At 40.5% G+C, this 15821-nt stretch overlaps 1 protein-coding gene across 1 annotated transcript in view; it reads left to right on the top strand.

Moving 5' to 3' along the window:
- Positions 1 to 15821, top strand: part of LOC145448067 (laminin subunit gamma-1-like) — a 142912-nt gene that overhangs the window by 74043 nt on the left and 53048 nt on the right. Inside the window, exon 2 of the mRNA XM_080326392.1 lies at positions 14648 to 15192. Coding sequence (XP_080182518.1) covers positions 14811 to 15192 — 382 coding nt within the window. The 5' untranslated portion in view covers positions 14648 to 14810. The remainder of the gene's footprint in view (positions 1 to 14647; positions 15193 to 15821) is intronic.

Genomic DNA, 15821 nt, shown 5'->3' with positions numbered 1-15821 from the left:
ATCGCAATTAACTTATTACTGCCTAGTGCGCGATTGTCCGTGGCATGTTGTCTTTTCACGTTCCAGGGTTATGTCCCATTCTCTATTTTACATTTATGAGCATCGTACGTACTCGGATAGCGCTCGGGCCGTATTTTGCACAATTTCGAGACAGTCGGGTCTGATTCAGATTCTTATTTCAGATTTTTTTAGGGATAGTCTTGACCAGACGTGACGTGACGTGATTTCAAGTCAAAAGAAAAGGTCGTCAGCTCGACAATCAAACATGGACAGTAAGCACGTTCTGGTAAGACTGGTAACACGCTAAAGTTGTTCTGTAAAATGTCCAAGCCAATATAGATATGAGGTAACCCTAATCTTTTCCTTTTTAAACACTACTCGCAGCTCAGCTGTAAAATTAGGATTATTCGGAAAAGTTGCTCGATTCGGATTCTGGACGGCATTATTCGGATTCCCAATGACTTTTGGTTGAGATTGTTCGGATTCGGATGGATAGTTCCTCACAGACTCGATCTGTAAGACGAATTCGGATTCTCAGAAATCAATCTCCGCGCACCACTGCTATTTTACGCGGCAACAGCGACACCACCTGTAATACATGGAAACAGTGATATCATATTGTTGCTACTACCTCCATCTTGTGAATGACACAGCCGTGGAGTAATATCACTAGGGCACGATATTTCCCTCTGTAATTCCTGTAAGTTCTTTCCAATAATGACAATGCTATTGATTTATAGATTCTATGCCAATTTTACAATCAATAACAACAACCATGCATAACTAAGGAATGCGGAAATGGGATGTCGAATTGTCGATACTCCTGGCCCCAGGGTTGTAATGACTCGAGTCATGACTCGACTCGAGTCAGACTCGAGTCACGATTTTCTGATGTCTTGACTTGACTCGAGTCATTTTCTCAAAATACGGAAATGACTCGACTCGACTCGAGTCAATTTCTGTATTGACTCGACTTGGACTCGAATCATTGTGCATGACTCGAGCCAAGTCATATGACTCGAGACGCAGACCGCCAACACCGACATTTCATTGTAATTTTGAAGAATAGTAAAGTAGCCACACTATTGGGATTTCGTCTGTTGGTACTGGTACTTGACAATGCGGTCAGAAATTGCTAAAAGTGATAAAAATGAGTAGGCTATATTATAAATGCGAACCATTCGATATCACCGAACAGAGTTATGAAAGGTGGGTTTACCAAAACATTAACAGGAATCTGAGCAGTCAACACAATGACTTGGACTCGACCTGAGTCATAATACTGTGACTCGGACTCGACCCTATTTACGCAGACTTGGACTCGGACTTGACTTGGTGGTGAATTGAAAATGACTCGACTTTACTCGAGTCACAACGTTAAAACTGAGATTGACTTGTGACACGGTGCCTTGTGACTAGGTTACAAACCTGCCTAGCCCTCGAATAGTTTGCTGGACATCAAGCATGACAATCTTCATAGAGTCGACAAATTTCTTTTTTCTGATGTGTTTAGTGAGTTTTTTCCGTAGAAAAACGAAACTATATTCCCCTTGCTTTTGGACGACAACAACACCAAGAAAACAAGCTTCGAGAATTATTTTATAGCAGTATTTGAGATAACTGCCGGTTTTCAGTTCGGTTTATTAGCAATTTTTATCTGCTCAATACAGCACAAACAATGCAATACAATGAAAGGATAGGAAGGAAGGTGTCGAACCGACTTGGAGTAGTCTTAGCAATCAGACACCCACCTTGGCATATAGGCGATGTAAAGAGGGAGCATGCACACTGAATTAGAAGTAAAAGAAGATGTATAGAAAAAAGCAAGCGACAGAAAATTGGACTGTATGTCATGGAAGGCGACATCGATAGGTCAGGTCGTGGTCCGAAAATCTTGAGGACGGACTAGTTCTGTGCTACATGCTTAACACTTTGCGCACGACACCCCAAATGAGTCATTGGAGAGTAGCTGCATCACCTGCTGAAAATAGGTGTAGTGATCACGGAAGCGACACCCAACGCATAACTCTCACCAAGTAGACTTTAGGTTGTTGTTGTTAATCCAGGTTTTTGGTAGAATGTTCTCAACTCAGTCCAGGCGGCAGAGATTCCACCCAATTCAAATGATCATCAATGACGCTGGCGGAATGTCGCGAATCCTAAAACTACTGACTCTGTTATGCAAACTTGAGAAGGCGACGAACAGCAAATTGAGAGGGACGAGATAGCGTAATGGTAAAATCCACAGCTTCAACACCAATGGGTTGATGGGTTCGAGTCCGACCAAGGTCGACTCCATAATTCCTAGATCTAAATGTTGGAGTTTGTCTAAGCTCCTCCTCGCCATCGTGCCCGTGTAAGGGATGTCTTATAAATGCCTGGAAGTGAGCCATGCTACAAGTCGGAAGCTACGGAATATAAATGAAGAAAATTGACCTGGTGTAAATGACAATAGTAGTCGAAAAACACCATGAATACCACAAACAACAACAACAACAACAATTTGATTGGAATTCATTTATCGCAATTAACCATTCGGCGATATCAAAGCATATGCTTGTACCGCTTACCTCTCAAATATAAATGTATTTGAAACACAGATCATGTGTTGTTATTTTATTGCAGGGGTCGCCAACTCAAAACGGGTCGCGGGCCACATTTCAAAATTTGTAGAGGCCGCGGGCCGCATGACTTCAATATCAAGATAAAAACAGGCAACGTAGTTTAACAGCAAGGTTTTACGCATTCATAAGTGAATTTCGTCATTAATGTTAGTATAGTTCAACATATTACTATCAAATATTTATCCTTTCTCAGCCCATGCGATCAGATTTACCTGTAGAGTTGATGCAGGGGGTGTCTTCGAAAACGTAGGTTATCAATGCTGTGCTGGATCCTTGGGTGGGTCAATTGTTATTAGTCCCCTTTCGCGGATCCTGTTAATTCTTGGCATCCCATCAGGATTGTCGTTATCGTGGAAAGATATTGGATTCGCCCAAACGTAGGCCTAGCAGAAACAAATTTCCTTCGTAATGAGGAGAACATGATTACAAATTGATATTTCTTTATGGGGCGCATCATTTTCCTCTGCTGTTTGTATCGAATTTCAACCCTAATTGAACCTCACGCCACGCGATGAAAATTTCAGGAATAATTTAAACCTCTCATTACTTAGGGAGTCGAAAAAACGATATTGGGGTTAGCTATAGGCACGGTTTTTCCTGGAAAACCCCTCGTAAAGCTTGTTCTTTTGTGGAACCCGAAGATGTTTTCTAAGTGTCCCGGTCTTGGCAGGGGTGGGCCATTGCACGTCAAGGCAATATGCCCATGTCATTCATATCAGCAAATTAGAATGATATTACCATCAGCTAATGAGCAATAGTGACATATTGGATATTGGAAAATAACTCACTTTGAACAACAACAACAACAATATGTTTAAACTGAAATCAATTTCTTCCGAAATTTCAAATCCGGTCGCGGGCCGCAAACATGACCTTGCGAGCCGCGTGTTGGTGACTCCTGTTTTATTGTTTTATTCTTTGCTTTCTTATAGCCACGAGCATTGAGCACCAATATGTGAAACAAAATTACAATATTTGATTCATTTGTATGCATGTGCAAGACATAGACTGTTCGAAAGTTATACTTCAATTGTATTCAAGAAATACATTTATTAAATAATAATAATATAACTGAGAGGCATCCGTTCACATGAGACTGAGCTGGGAGCAGCAATTCCTTGACTTTCACGCATTATATTCAGTGTTATCCATAAACAGGCCGACTTGCCTCCAGACCGATAGTTGTCTTTTGTGCAATCTCACCATACCGTGTTACGTTGAGGAATCTTCTCATTCTCGGCTGGACGAAACGGCGATGCTGCTACTTCAACGCAGTATTTATCTGTCGTGTTAGATCAGTGATTCCTGAAATGGAAAATCACGAAAAGGGTGACAGGGAGCAAAAATGTTACTTAATTTCATTTAATTAGCCGTTTGGTTTCTGGTTAAGTTCAATTTATTACCCATGACTCAATCCCATCACCAGAGAGGCAAAATGAATTAAGTCGGCAAAATTTGCCTCACATTACGCCAATTGAACTTTGCTCATGAATTTCACACGTATACCATTGCGTTGAAGTTGCGTTAGTAGTACGTCAAAGAACCGTTACTGAGTATAGGAAAATATTAGTATTTCATCATAGAAAACTGTTGAAGTAAAAGTAGTATACAACACAAACTACACGCTTATATGTGCAAGAATTAGATATTCGAATTTAACGGAATGTAGCTCCCCACTGCTTCAATATCTGTGGTACCGTGGTCCCTCGTCATCGCTTCTCAACCCTTTGCAAAACTTCTTGCACACATTGCTGTTCTGTTGTGTTATCGATGTCATCAACCAGCAGAGAATGAATATTAGATTGTTGTGAATTGTCATAATTGAAGTTTACGACTGGTTTTGCTAAACCAGGTAGGGAACAACAATATGCAAACTTTGCATTCGAAATGTTGGAATGACTTAAATCAGGACGTCTACAAGTGTTTTTGTTCTGCGAAATCGTTTCACCCGCTGCGGCAGTAACGAACGGCAAGTCAGTTAGAAAACGTCACAGAAATTTCGATGGTTTAACGTAAGAAAATCGGACGCCAAATCTCTCTGCCTCCTTCTACCAAGCCCTCCTATTACCAGCGCAAATGAACGTACAGCTACCCAGAGAAAACTCATGTCAGACAAATCTTGATAGGACATTAAATCAACTTGTGGGGGTGGTCACATCCTTCATGCTGAAATAATTTGGTCATAACATTTTTTCTACGAGTGTCACTTATTGACGAGCACGAGCATATAGCCAACACAGTGAACTTGTAAATGCACAAAGTATCTACGGGAGTTCGTCCCAAGCGCGAAGAAATGTTTCTTTTTGCACGAATGTTAGCAAATATTACTTATATTAATCGAGAGCTTGGGTGCGGTTGCAACCCAAATTTATCCCCTTCGCGACCCATATATTGCGAACCACTGCTATATTTGTTATTACATGTTTATTGTCTTTATACTCCGTGTCACCAGTCACCACCTAGCAATATCGAAATTCCCTTTTGCACGACTGCTGTATATGCGATCTTAGTTTGTGAGGCTGTTCAAAGGTCTGTGGGCAATTACACCGTTGTGGAATGTATTGTATTGTAATCGAATATGTTGTCTTTCGATCAAGTTTCCAGAAAGGGTAACGAAATAGCAAACTTTCGCTTTGTCTACAACATAAGTATTTGTAGTGACGTTTAAAAATCCGGAGTCAATTATCACGTTGCGTGGCTTGAACATTTGTCACCACGACACACGCAAATGTGACCCGTACTTGAATATGACCAATCACTGGCGATTGTGCGAACCCCTAACAGGTTTGGATAAGTGCGAAAATGAACTTTCGTTAAAATAGTCTTCGTAAACTTGAGATCGCAAACACGAACCTGAACATATTAGAACACGCGATGTCGCGACATTCTGATTCAAACGCAAAACATTTTTGCCTTCATGTTTACAGGTCCGTCCTTTGCTGCAGTAGTATCGTTGGTATACCTGTACAGAGTGTACACTTGATGCATGTGACTGGAGTGGAATGTGATACCATGATCTTACAGTAATTTGATTCCAAAATCCCAATAAATCTGGTGCTACTTTAGCGACCTAATTGCCCCATAGAATTGTTGGATTATGCTTGGAGAATCTTCGTAGCCTAGAAACGATTTTGCAACACTGGATCCACGTATCATTTGTGGTTGCATTGGGCATGGATATTCCTGCTGCGGCGTCGGAATATATAGCATTATAATCTCGATCTAGCCAGTTTTCGGGTCAAGCACGAATAAATCGGTGGCGGAAGCCAACCAACTCTTTGTTCACAACGTTCACAACGGAGTAGCATGATGTTGTCCCGAAAAGTTCCTGAGAATCAGTTTAGTATTTGGTATACAAGTATTAGCGCAGTTTTGCATTAAAATTGCTTTTTGTTGTTGTTACAGTGATGCAGGAAGGTTGGAACGTTGAAATTCGTGGAATTTAAAAAAAATACGTTAGGATTTCTGTGACATTCTGGTATAGGCTACTTTTTTAAAATATTCACAGGGTATGACCTATAGTTTATTACCTATTACACTTGTCAACAAAATGAAAAAAAAAACATTTTGGGCAGAACATCTGAGAGCCGTTTCTGGGATTTTTGAGGTTGCTGATTACGAATATCACATTAGTTTTGTCCGATTGGCCCTCTGCCAGAAGATATTTATACCCCTAAAAAAGCCCAAAATAACTATATTTACCCTTAAATGTTTCACTTGGTAGGAAGAAAATCGTAGTTTTTTCTCATTTTATACTGCGCCTAAATGGCTACTTGACTATGAAGAACCCTCATGTCATTCTATCAATATTAACATGGCATGATGCGAAATATTTGTTTGTCAAAAAAGCAATTTGTAAAGCCTAAAAATTGTATTTTTGCACAACGGAAATTCATATTCTCCTGTATCAATTGGTCATTCTACCAAAATTAAAGAGGAGTATGAAACTGTAAAATTTGTCCTTGAAAGGCTTGGCTACAATTCTCATATGTGTCTCATTTCTTTTGACTGGTAAATGGATAATTTTCCACTGATTTAACAAAGTGGCTATACCTAGTAACCCTATCAAACGAGAAGCTTAATTCTGGTATCTGGTATATTCGAATACCGATGAAAGATTCCAATTTCACATTAGGAAGGAGTTTACAGCATGTAATTTCTCCTAAGATGTAGTAAATACATTTTTTAGATGATCATAAAGCACCCAACTACAAACAGTTGGTCCGAATATTCGTATCTGCATATCGAACATCTGAGCACAAACATGAGCATAAAAGCTCACTTCCTGCTCAGTCATCTTGATATATTTCCCGATCATCTTGTTGATTAGCAAGGGAAGAGGTTCTACCAAGAAATCAGAACAACAAACGAAATATACCAGGGCGGATGAGATGAACCATTGCACATATTATTTCAGACCATTTCCGGAACCTTTCGAGAAACTGCACTAATTAGCTTACAGGTGAAAATCGTACAAAAAAATAATTTCGATTCAATATATATCAGTAATGTTGCATTCCAACTGATTATTTCAAATTCATAATAGGTGGTTGACGAAAAACTGATGGAATTAATGCCACGTTATTTGAGTATCTAGGTAAATACTTATATACATGACAGGAGTTTATTTACGTACATGATATCCGTGAAAGTCTGTAACTATGATAAATCTATTACCCATAAATATAGTGCTGTTGCTGTATTTTGATTTAAAATGGTCTTCTCTGTGTAAAAATAACAAGTAGATTGGATTTCTAAACTTTATAGTACGACTAAGCCTATTTTTTATCTAGTCAATACCGCGAAAATGGGAGATTTTGGTCAAAATAGCTCCTTGGGTTATCTCCACAAGAGCCAATTTGAAAAAACTAAGGTCATATTCGGAATCAGTGCCCTTCAGAACCTCCAAAACCACTCTTACTTTGTCTGCCTAAAAATATGTGTTGACCAGTAATATTAAGGTTCGCATCGTCACTGGATTTCCAAGACCTCCGCGTGATCCGCCGCTACATTTCCGCTAAGCTGCGCTCGCACAGTTTCTTGTTACGAGTGAACTTCTCGCCTTATGAACTAAACTTATACTCGTTTGGAAGTTTGCAGAGCGTACTTCAACATTTATTTTATTATATTCGGCTATTTACCTTCAATCGGTGTGATCTTTGGCTATACATCAACTGACAATATAGGGTGGTATAGTGTGGCATAGTACAACATCTGGTTATTGTATAGATTACACATCGTGGGCTACTTTATCTCAATGTTAAGAGTAATATGAGTGGTATATTGGATCGCGTCATTTCAACGAATTTATATCGCAATTTACAAAACGTATAAATCTTGCTTGGAGTCTATTATCCAGCAAACTGAAATCACAGGGGCAGTATATTTTAATTTCAACAGCCGGTTGTGAAAAATGAGATGCCATATTTCACTGTGACGCTCTTTCAATAGAAATATCCGATTCGATATTCGTTCCGATTACGTTCGTGTTCGATACGAACCTTAATAAATCTGATGTTTGGGTTCTCAGAAGAACCGTTAAATGTGGACAGGTTTAGTGAAATATCATAATTTTACAGTACTATTTAGATAGTTAACAATCTAATTGGATTTTAATGTCCTATTAACCGCTATACATCATAATGAGTGCATGAACAGATACTCAACCTTAAACTATAAGATGGAATAGGCCTATGTATCGCCGAAAATCATACTGATTCCTTATGTAGAATTTATTTACTATGGGCCTTAAATCGGAGTATAGCGATATCACGAACTTCTTGCGTAGAGGCAAAGTGGTCAATATTGTTTATTATGTTTGATTAATCTCTGAGTGGTCCAGCAATGCTGGGTGCAAATAATGGACCGTTTCTGGTCGAAGACGAATCCCAAATCATTTGAATTTTATCAACAAGTCGTTATAAGATAGAACATTTCGCTTCAGTCATATTCTCACCAGTAAATCATAGGAATGACGACGGACGTATTCTGAATAACCCTCAGACTATACTGCACTGGCAATATCCTACATAGCAGTGGTCGGGAACCTTTTTTTGTCCGAAGAGCCATATTGGCCCTATTTTTTCCATCTCGACTCCCAAAGAGCCATACATGCCAATCAACTGTTACGTCACAATTGAAAATTCGTGACGTCATGGTAGCACTTATTCGAACTCACTACATGGGATTTGTCATGTGCGCCATATTTTCTCTGTAAAAACTGGTATTTATTGTTCGAAAATAAAGCTCGGAACGAGAGGTAAGGCACAGACGGGTCGAGCCTCGCCATTGATAACGCAATCCATCGTAAGTACTTTAGAATTTATCAGTGGTGGTGAGTAACGAAGTACCTCTACTTTTTGAAGTACTTGAAATAGATTTTGCCTGCTCGCACTACTTATTAAGTAGTTTGATTTTAGACTATTTCTACTTGACAGTTTTCAGTTTTTTAGGCTAAAATAGGCGTAGAATACCTAATTACTTACTTACTTGTCAACCACCACTCCTACTTCTACTTGAGTAGAAATTCCGGCGTTACTTCTACTTGCGTAGCGACGGTGACTACTTTGACCCCCTCTGGAATTTTTTATAACTGATAATAATCGAATGTGACTGTCACACTGATTCCGAAAATATAAATACTTCTCAATTCTCAAAGTATTCGGCGGCAACATAACGTCGCGCTACGCGCATACATTTTATCGCCGGTGCGGTACTACACAGTGCTATATACTTAGTTGCCAATCAAGAACGTGGATAGCTATGGCGTTGTTTGTAATTCGAGTTTGTAATTGTGAATGTCACATCCAAAACAGTTCATTTCGCGCCGTAGATCAGGAAGACAATGTGTATTTGAAAACTGCGTTTTGAAATAGGCGTCGCCGTGTCCGCTATGCTCTTTGATTAATCAACTTACAGCACAATTCAAGATTTCGAGTCGGGCACATAGAATTCGAGAGTGATATTGGCCGCCGGCGTGACAGTAACTTAAATTTGATGATTTTGAAAAGACGGGGTCCGAACCCCTAAACCTAAAGACGACATTGTCGTGACCTCTCCAAGACATGTTTAAACTGCCACGAAAATAATTATTCTGGCCGTGATGGAAATTTACCAACAAGTCGCTGCAATATAGATCAATTCAGTACAAAAATAAATATTTGGCAAAGAGCCATATCTTATACCCAAAAGAGCCATATATGGCTCGCAAGCCATAGGTTCCCGACCACTGCTATATAGGCAGGGCGGAAAACACGATTGGCATTTGAAGTCGCGTTGTGACGTCCTGTGACGACATATGTTCTTGTTCACAGCGCAGTGGTTGTTAAGCGGGTGGAGGGCGTAATTTCCAGGGGATTGACTCCTGAATCCCATACAAAATGTTGGAGGTTTATCTAGGCTCCTCCACGCCATCTGATCCGCGTTAGCGGTATTTTAAACGACATAGAAGCGGGCCTTGGGATACAGGTCGGCAGATCTGGAATCACAATAAAGAATATTGGAATGGTATAAATGTCCTTGGTATAGTCCACAGCAACCATGAATCCCACAAGCAACAACAACACTCGCTCATCAGAATCGCAAGTACTCACATGCATTTGCATAACAATTCATGGCATAATTCTAACAATTCGTTTTAGGCAAAAGTTGTATTACGACATACGTTATTGTTGTCCATCCAGCAAGTCGCTGCTGAAGAGATTTGGTGTCCTAAACATAAAAGATATGCGTAATCTGGAAATCGCCAAGTTTATGTATCAGTTCCACTGCGGTCATTGCCCCGAATATTTCAATGACTTATTTACCCCGGAATCAAAAGCGCACAAGTACAACACACGCGCGTCCACGTCGTCCAAATATCATATGATCGACCGAAAAGATCATCTCTCTATCAAATATGCCGGACCTGACGTGTGGAACAGTATCCCGCCGGCCATCCGACAGTCGACGAGCATGTCCACATCCAAGTCGAAATACAAGGAATCATTACTAAATAAATACTATTCCGCCCTCAAGATTACCGAGCCACGACCTGACATGTCACGCCTTCCATGACATGCCACTCCATTTCTTGTCGCTTGCTTTTTCTATACTATCTTCTTTTACTTTTGATTCAGTGTGCAACTGTGCATGCCTCCTCTTTACATCGCCTATGCCAAGGTGGGTGTCTGATTCCTAAGACTATTCCAAGTCGTTTCGACACCTTCCTATTTTTTCATTGTATCGCATTTTTTTGTGCTGTATTGAACTGGTAAAATTGCTAATGAACCGAACGAGTTAAAATAATTCTCAGTGCCTATTGTAAGGAATTCGGCCATACTTTCTCGTAGTGCTTGTGCCTTGTTCATGTTATTATGGTTTAAATTTAGGAATACAGATGTGAAGACAGACTCTCGGGTTCAAATTTGGTTTTGAGCCGGGTCATGTACGGCCATCGCAAATGATACATATAATTCACGTGCTAGACATCCCTTGGCCATAGCTGGAAATTACCGGAAATGTCTTCACGAATTCGCGACTTGCAAGGCTGTTCCGCTAATGGTTAATTCACAGGGTATGATCTCGTTGACCTAATTTTACAGGGCCCACATTTTCTTTTCGCAATCGCGAAGCAGCTGCTATTGTACCTCTCAGAGAGATCCAAACAGCAGAATAAGTTATTTCTGTTGAATTGTCATGATGCCAATACTGTTATATGGTAGGCCTATATTGTGAAATTTATGCGACTTCGACATTCCTAGTTTGTCTAATATCGTTAATAAACTGCGCTACACAAGTCGAACCACTTTATTGCTAAATGACCTAATTAGGAAGTGAGAGCGTTGTTCAATGATCATATTGATACGAAACTACCCTCGTGTCGCAATTTGGCGACAGTGATAGACATCGCGCCTTTCTGTTACCTAGGTGTATCTGATATCATTGCTGATTTCATACTCCGCAGTCTGCATGTTCGTAATTGAGAGGTAGAGATGATACCCATAAGAATCTAGAAAGCGAGAGGCAAAATTACCTCTATTATTGCATACATATATTACTTTGAGCTCAGCGTGGGCCGTCAAATGGTATTAGCTTCACATCGGAAGCTCGAGGCAGATAGTAAACAATTCCCTTACACTTCCTTCTACGCAGAACATTAAGAGACTCAAGTTTATCATTAGTATGGAACGGATAAGACCTGCGTAGGGACTTCGTAAATCACTTTCTCCCATTGCACCAAATCATAGATTTAAAGACTCTATTACAGGAGAGCAAAAATTATTTGCCAGACATCAATCCAATTTAGCGCAGCAAATGAACCCGCCATCCACACTATGTCAAATCATTTATTGGAGTAAACTGGATCGCTACAGTCCAGACTGTTATTATTACTTAGTGTTTCTGACCCGTGTGTATTAGCATAGTGTCCTATGGTATTAGATTGTGAGGTTCTAACTATTCCACAGCTCCCAGCCATGGCAGCGAAGCAGGTGTCTGGAATGTATGAAAATATGGGCAAATAACTCAGTGCGCGACGTGCGTCACTCAATGTTCTCTTCATTGGTATTTGTGGGCTATGGTGGATGTTTGGATAATGTTCATCACTTCGTTTCAGCTTCTCCCGATCTTTCATGCCATCACAATCTTGCTATATTTTTGAACTGTTGAAATTGATAAAAACTAACGAACCGATGGACTTCATGCATTTTACAGATCGCCATTGCGTTACCACTTACGACTTTGCTGGTTGCACAGCACAAATAAAGGTTTGGCTCGAACTTCAAAATGTAGTTTAGTTTGCAGTATCAGACCTAATTATGGTGATGTTAAACAGATTAAACTCGCGAGACCGTCAGCTGCGCTGTGCACTGGGTGCAAGAAAGATAATACCACCCCTTTCACCAAAATTGAATGTACCTCTTTCAACATGTGCATTGTGCAGTTGTGCACATTGTGTAGCGTCAAATTCGAGTTGCGTTCTTATCATCATGGCAGTTTGCTCTTCACAAATCCGTAACCTCTTCCTCAATCTTTAAGCTACTCTACTTCAAAGCATTCTATCAATACAACAGTTAGTTAACGGGTTCATGGATGGCTTGCAGAACATTGTTGTCCACCTGCACGGTTCGCAGCACCGCCAGTTCGGGTGGCTATTTTACTAATGCATAAAAATTCCTTTGTTCTCAAGCTATCGAGTAGCAATTTGGATTCAATGACATAATAAATATGCGCATATCAAAATCAACCCAAGATATTACTGTTGTCGTTAACGAGTTTCGTGTCACAAAACGAAGTCCCACTGTCGCCATAAGAACGAGGGATAAGATGAGGCTCCAGTCAGGTTATGATCAAATCGTAATGACGTAAATATTTTCAACAATCGCTATTCTGTTGCCGGAAGACATATCGGGCCACCGTAGCTATATTGCCATCTCGAACTCACATAGTATTTGCGCATTTAACGAGTTATCGCCGACTTCTACGATGGAAAGGCACGAAAACACTGTTGTAAGACTTTTTTTTGGACTCGGGCGCATCATAAATTCGAAATAATTTCAAACACATGCATTTCGGACTCGGATTGATATTATGTAGTCCTGGTCTCTTGAGTGATTGAGAAGCGGAAAACGTCCGTCCTGATCCAGTACAATAACATACCCTGCGTGATGCTATGCTGTTTTCGTTTTGGTTCGGTAACTATTTTAATCAGTCACCAAAAATTGTATAAAGTCGATCGTATCACATCAACATCTCTCAATTCTATCGTGTTCGTGATTTTATCGCATAGTTTTAGCATATTTTATTTTGCTTATGACACATTAGCACATCGTTACAATGAAATACTCACGGATTGGGAGTTTCTCCTCCAATATTTTCGCGATTCTTACAACTTAGCCTGTCATTACGAAGATTGTCTTCTTGATCTATATAGAATGCATTAATTATGAATTTACGGGGACCTATTGTAATCGAACCAGCTCGAAAAACAATTACGTATACGGCTGGATGGTTTCACCCGATTTTCTGCAAAATCAGCTATTTTTCGAGTCATTGCATGTCTGTCAGAGCAACTTGAGAACACTCACCTATTTGCAGAGATAATAAGATCACAAGCTCGCTTTAAAATACCTCAAAACCGTGTCTCCGTTGATTGTGGGATTGCGAAAATCTTGCACAGCGGAAATTTTCTTATTTATTCAATTTCCGTATTTAAGGTCTTATATTTTATGGTGTGGCGTCAGTGGATTTTATTTTATTAGTGAAAGGTTGCTAATTATTGTCTTTGTGTCAATACTCCAATTTAGATATCAAGTGTTACTAGGCGTGGATTTTGTTTTAATCGGTTTATTACAGCCGATTTAGCGCATAACAATACCAATATGTGATTATAATATGCTCAAACCAGATCGTCTGTATTCGGAAACTTGACCTTCTTCATCACAGAAATATAGCAGCAATTGTATTTCGATTTACGCTCGCTCAATTTGAATCACAGCTGTTTGGAGAACTATAATCATGTAGCCTCGAAATTTGGATAAAACGCTCCTTCGGTTTCCTGCGTTGAGAAAATATCTCTTCTCCCTTCTGTGTTATCTTCCTTTCTCCTTCGACTTTTACCCACTCAATAGAAGGAAACAAAGGTTGGATGAGAGAAAACGGGAGAGAGTAGGTACCGTGAATTCAATGGAATCGGTCTCAGTCCAGTCTGAACGACGGGGCGAGTGGATATCGTACCGATTTCAAAGGCGCGCATGTCGGCGAACGTCGATTGAACTATCGGCGTGTGACGGCTCAATTGTTGTCGTCAACGCCGAGAGCATTTCACGTTAAGAATACTTAGTTTGAAGTTCACGCTGTGGAGAGGTAGTAACGTAGGGCCAGGCGCAGTGTATACATTGAGTGCGGTACTGCGTCAAAGGGTATTTAACGATGCGTTAATCATTGCAACGTAACTTCAGCGTCAAGCCATATTAAAACTCTATACCACAGCAGTTAAGGTTTACATTCATATAAATGAGATAACTCTGGACTTTATGTTCCAGCTTCAATTACTGTGGTAGGTGCCGTAGCCCTGTGTTATCTCACTGGATAAGGTGCGCAAGGGGTGGATGAGGACTCGTAACTTCTAAAGGGAGATACGATTCAGTTGGACTTTGTATCGGAGATACACTACCAAGTCTGGGGCTGCTCACACGCCAGGAAAGAATGAGGCGCTGGAGTGCCATACTCGTCACCTGCGTGACATTGGTGGTGCCGAAGCTAGTAAATTGCATGAGCGAATGCTACAACCCCAAGACGGGAGACCCCCAAGTTTGCCTACCTCCGTTTGTTAATGCCGCGTTTGGTAAAGAAGTGTACGCCACGAACACTTGTGGGCTGAACGGCCCGGAACAGTATTGCTTGCAAACGGGAGCTACAGGCGTCACCAAATCGTGTCACTATTGCCATTCGAGGGACCCCAGCCGGCAACACAACGCGTCCTATTTGACTGATTTGAGCGACGATAGCGGGCCGACATGGTGGCAGTCTCAAACAATGTTAGCAGACGTACAATATCCGCATATGGTGAACTTAACGCTACATCTCGGTAAGTGTTTTACGTTGCACGCCACAATTATTCGCAAGACCGTGTCGTAATGATAAGTTTACACTTCCTCCGCTATGCCATGGAGCTAGGGGTCGAGATAAAAAGCTATCGGTCGTCAATTACACTTAAACCTTTGTGACGCATACAATTGTAACGTTCATTTGAGATCAAGTGCAATAAATAACGTCCTGGCGTGAATGGCCGGCTACTACCGGCTCGTTTACTCTTCCTGCTATTGACATTAAAGCTATAATCAAGGCCACGGGACAGTGTAGCATTTGGTATTTGTACAGGCGCAGGTCTGTGTATTACCAGCGCCCTACCGCGAAGATTAGCGGTTACATGATAGACCCATTTCTAAATAAATTGTCGTGCGAAGTTGATTGATTGCGAACGGATGACCGTACTCTACAATTTTATTTGCTTGTTTCACGGGTCTGAAAAATCGGAACATGAAAACGCGGACAAAACCTCTCGAGCGTGCGAAAGAGTCTTACTGTAAAAATACCGTTCAAAGTGTATCTCCGTTGCGCACTGTAACTCGTTATTAGTCAGATGTAATTTATTTAGGTATAATTCGTAGACTCCGCTAATTGGGCGCGGTACTAGATCAGTCAGATGCGAGCTTT

This window comes from Botryllus schlosseri, chromosome 10, assembly GCF_051294905.1.
Source record: "Botryllus schlosseri isolate E-star chromosome 10, Bs_hap1, whole genome shotgun sequence".
NCBI lineage: Eukaryota > Metazoa > Chordata > Ascidiacea > Stolidobranchia > Styelidae > Botryllus > Botryllus schlosseri.
Note: the sequence above shows the minus strand (reverse complement) of the source record. Positions and strands in the feature narration are given on the sequence as shown.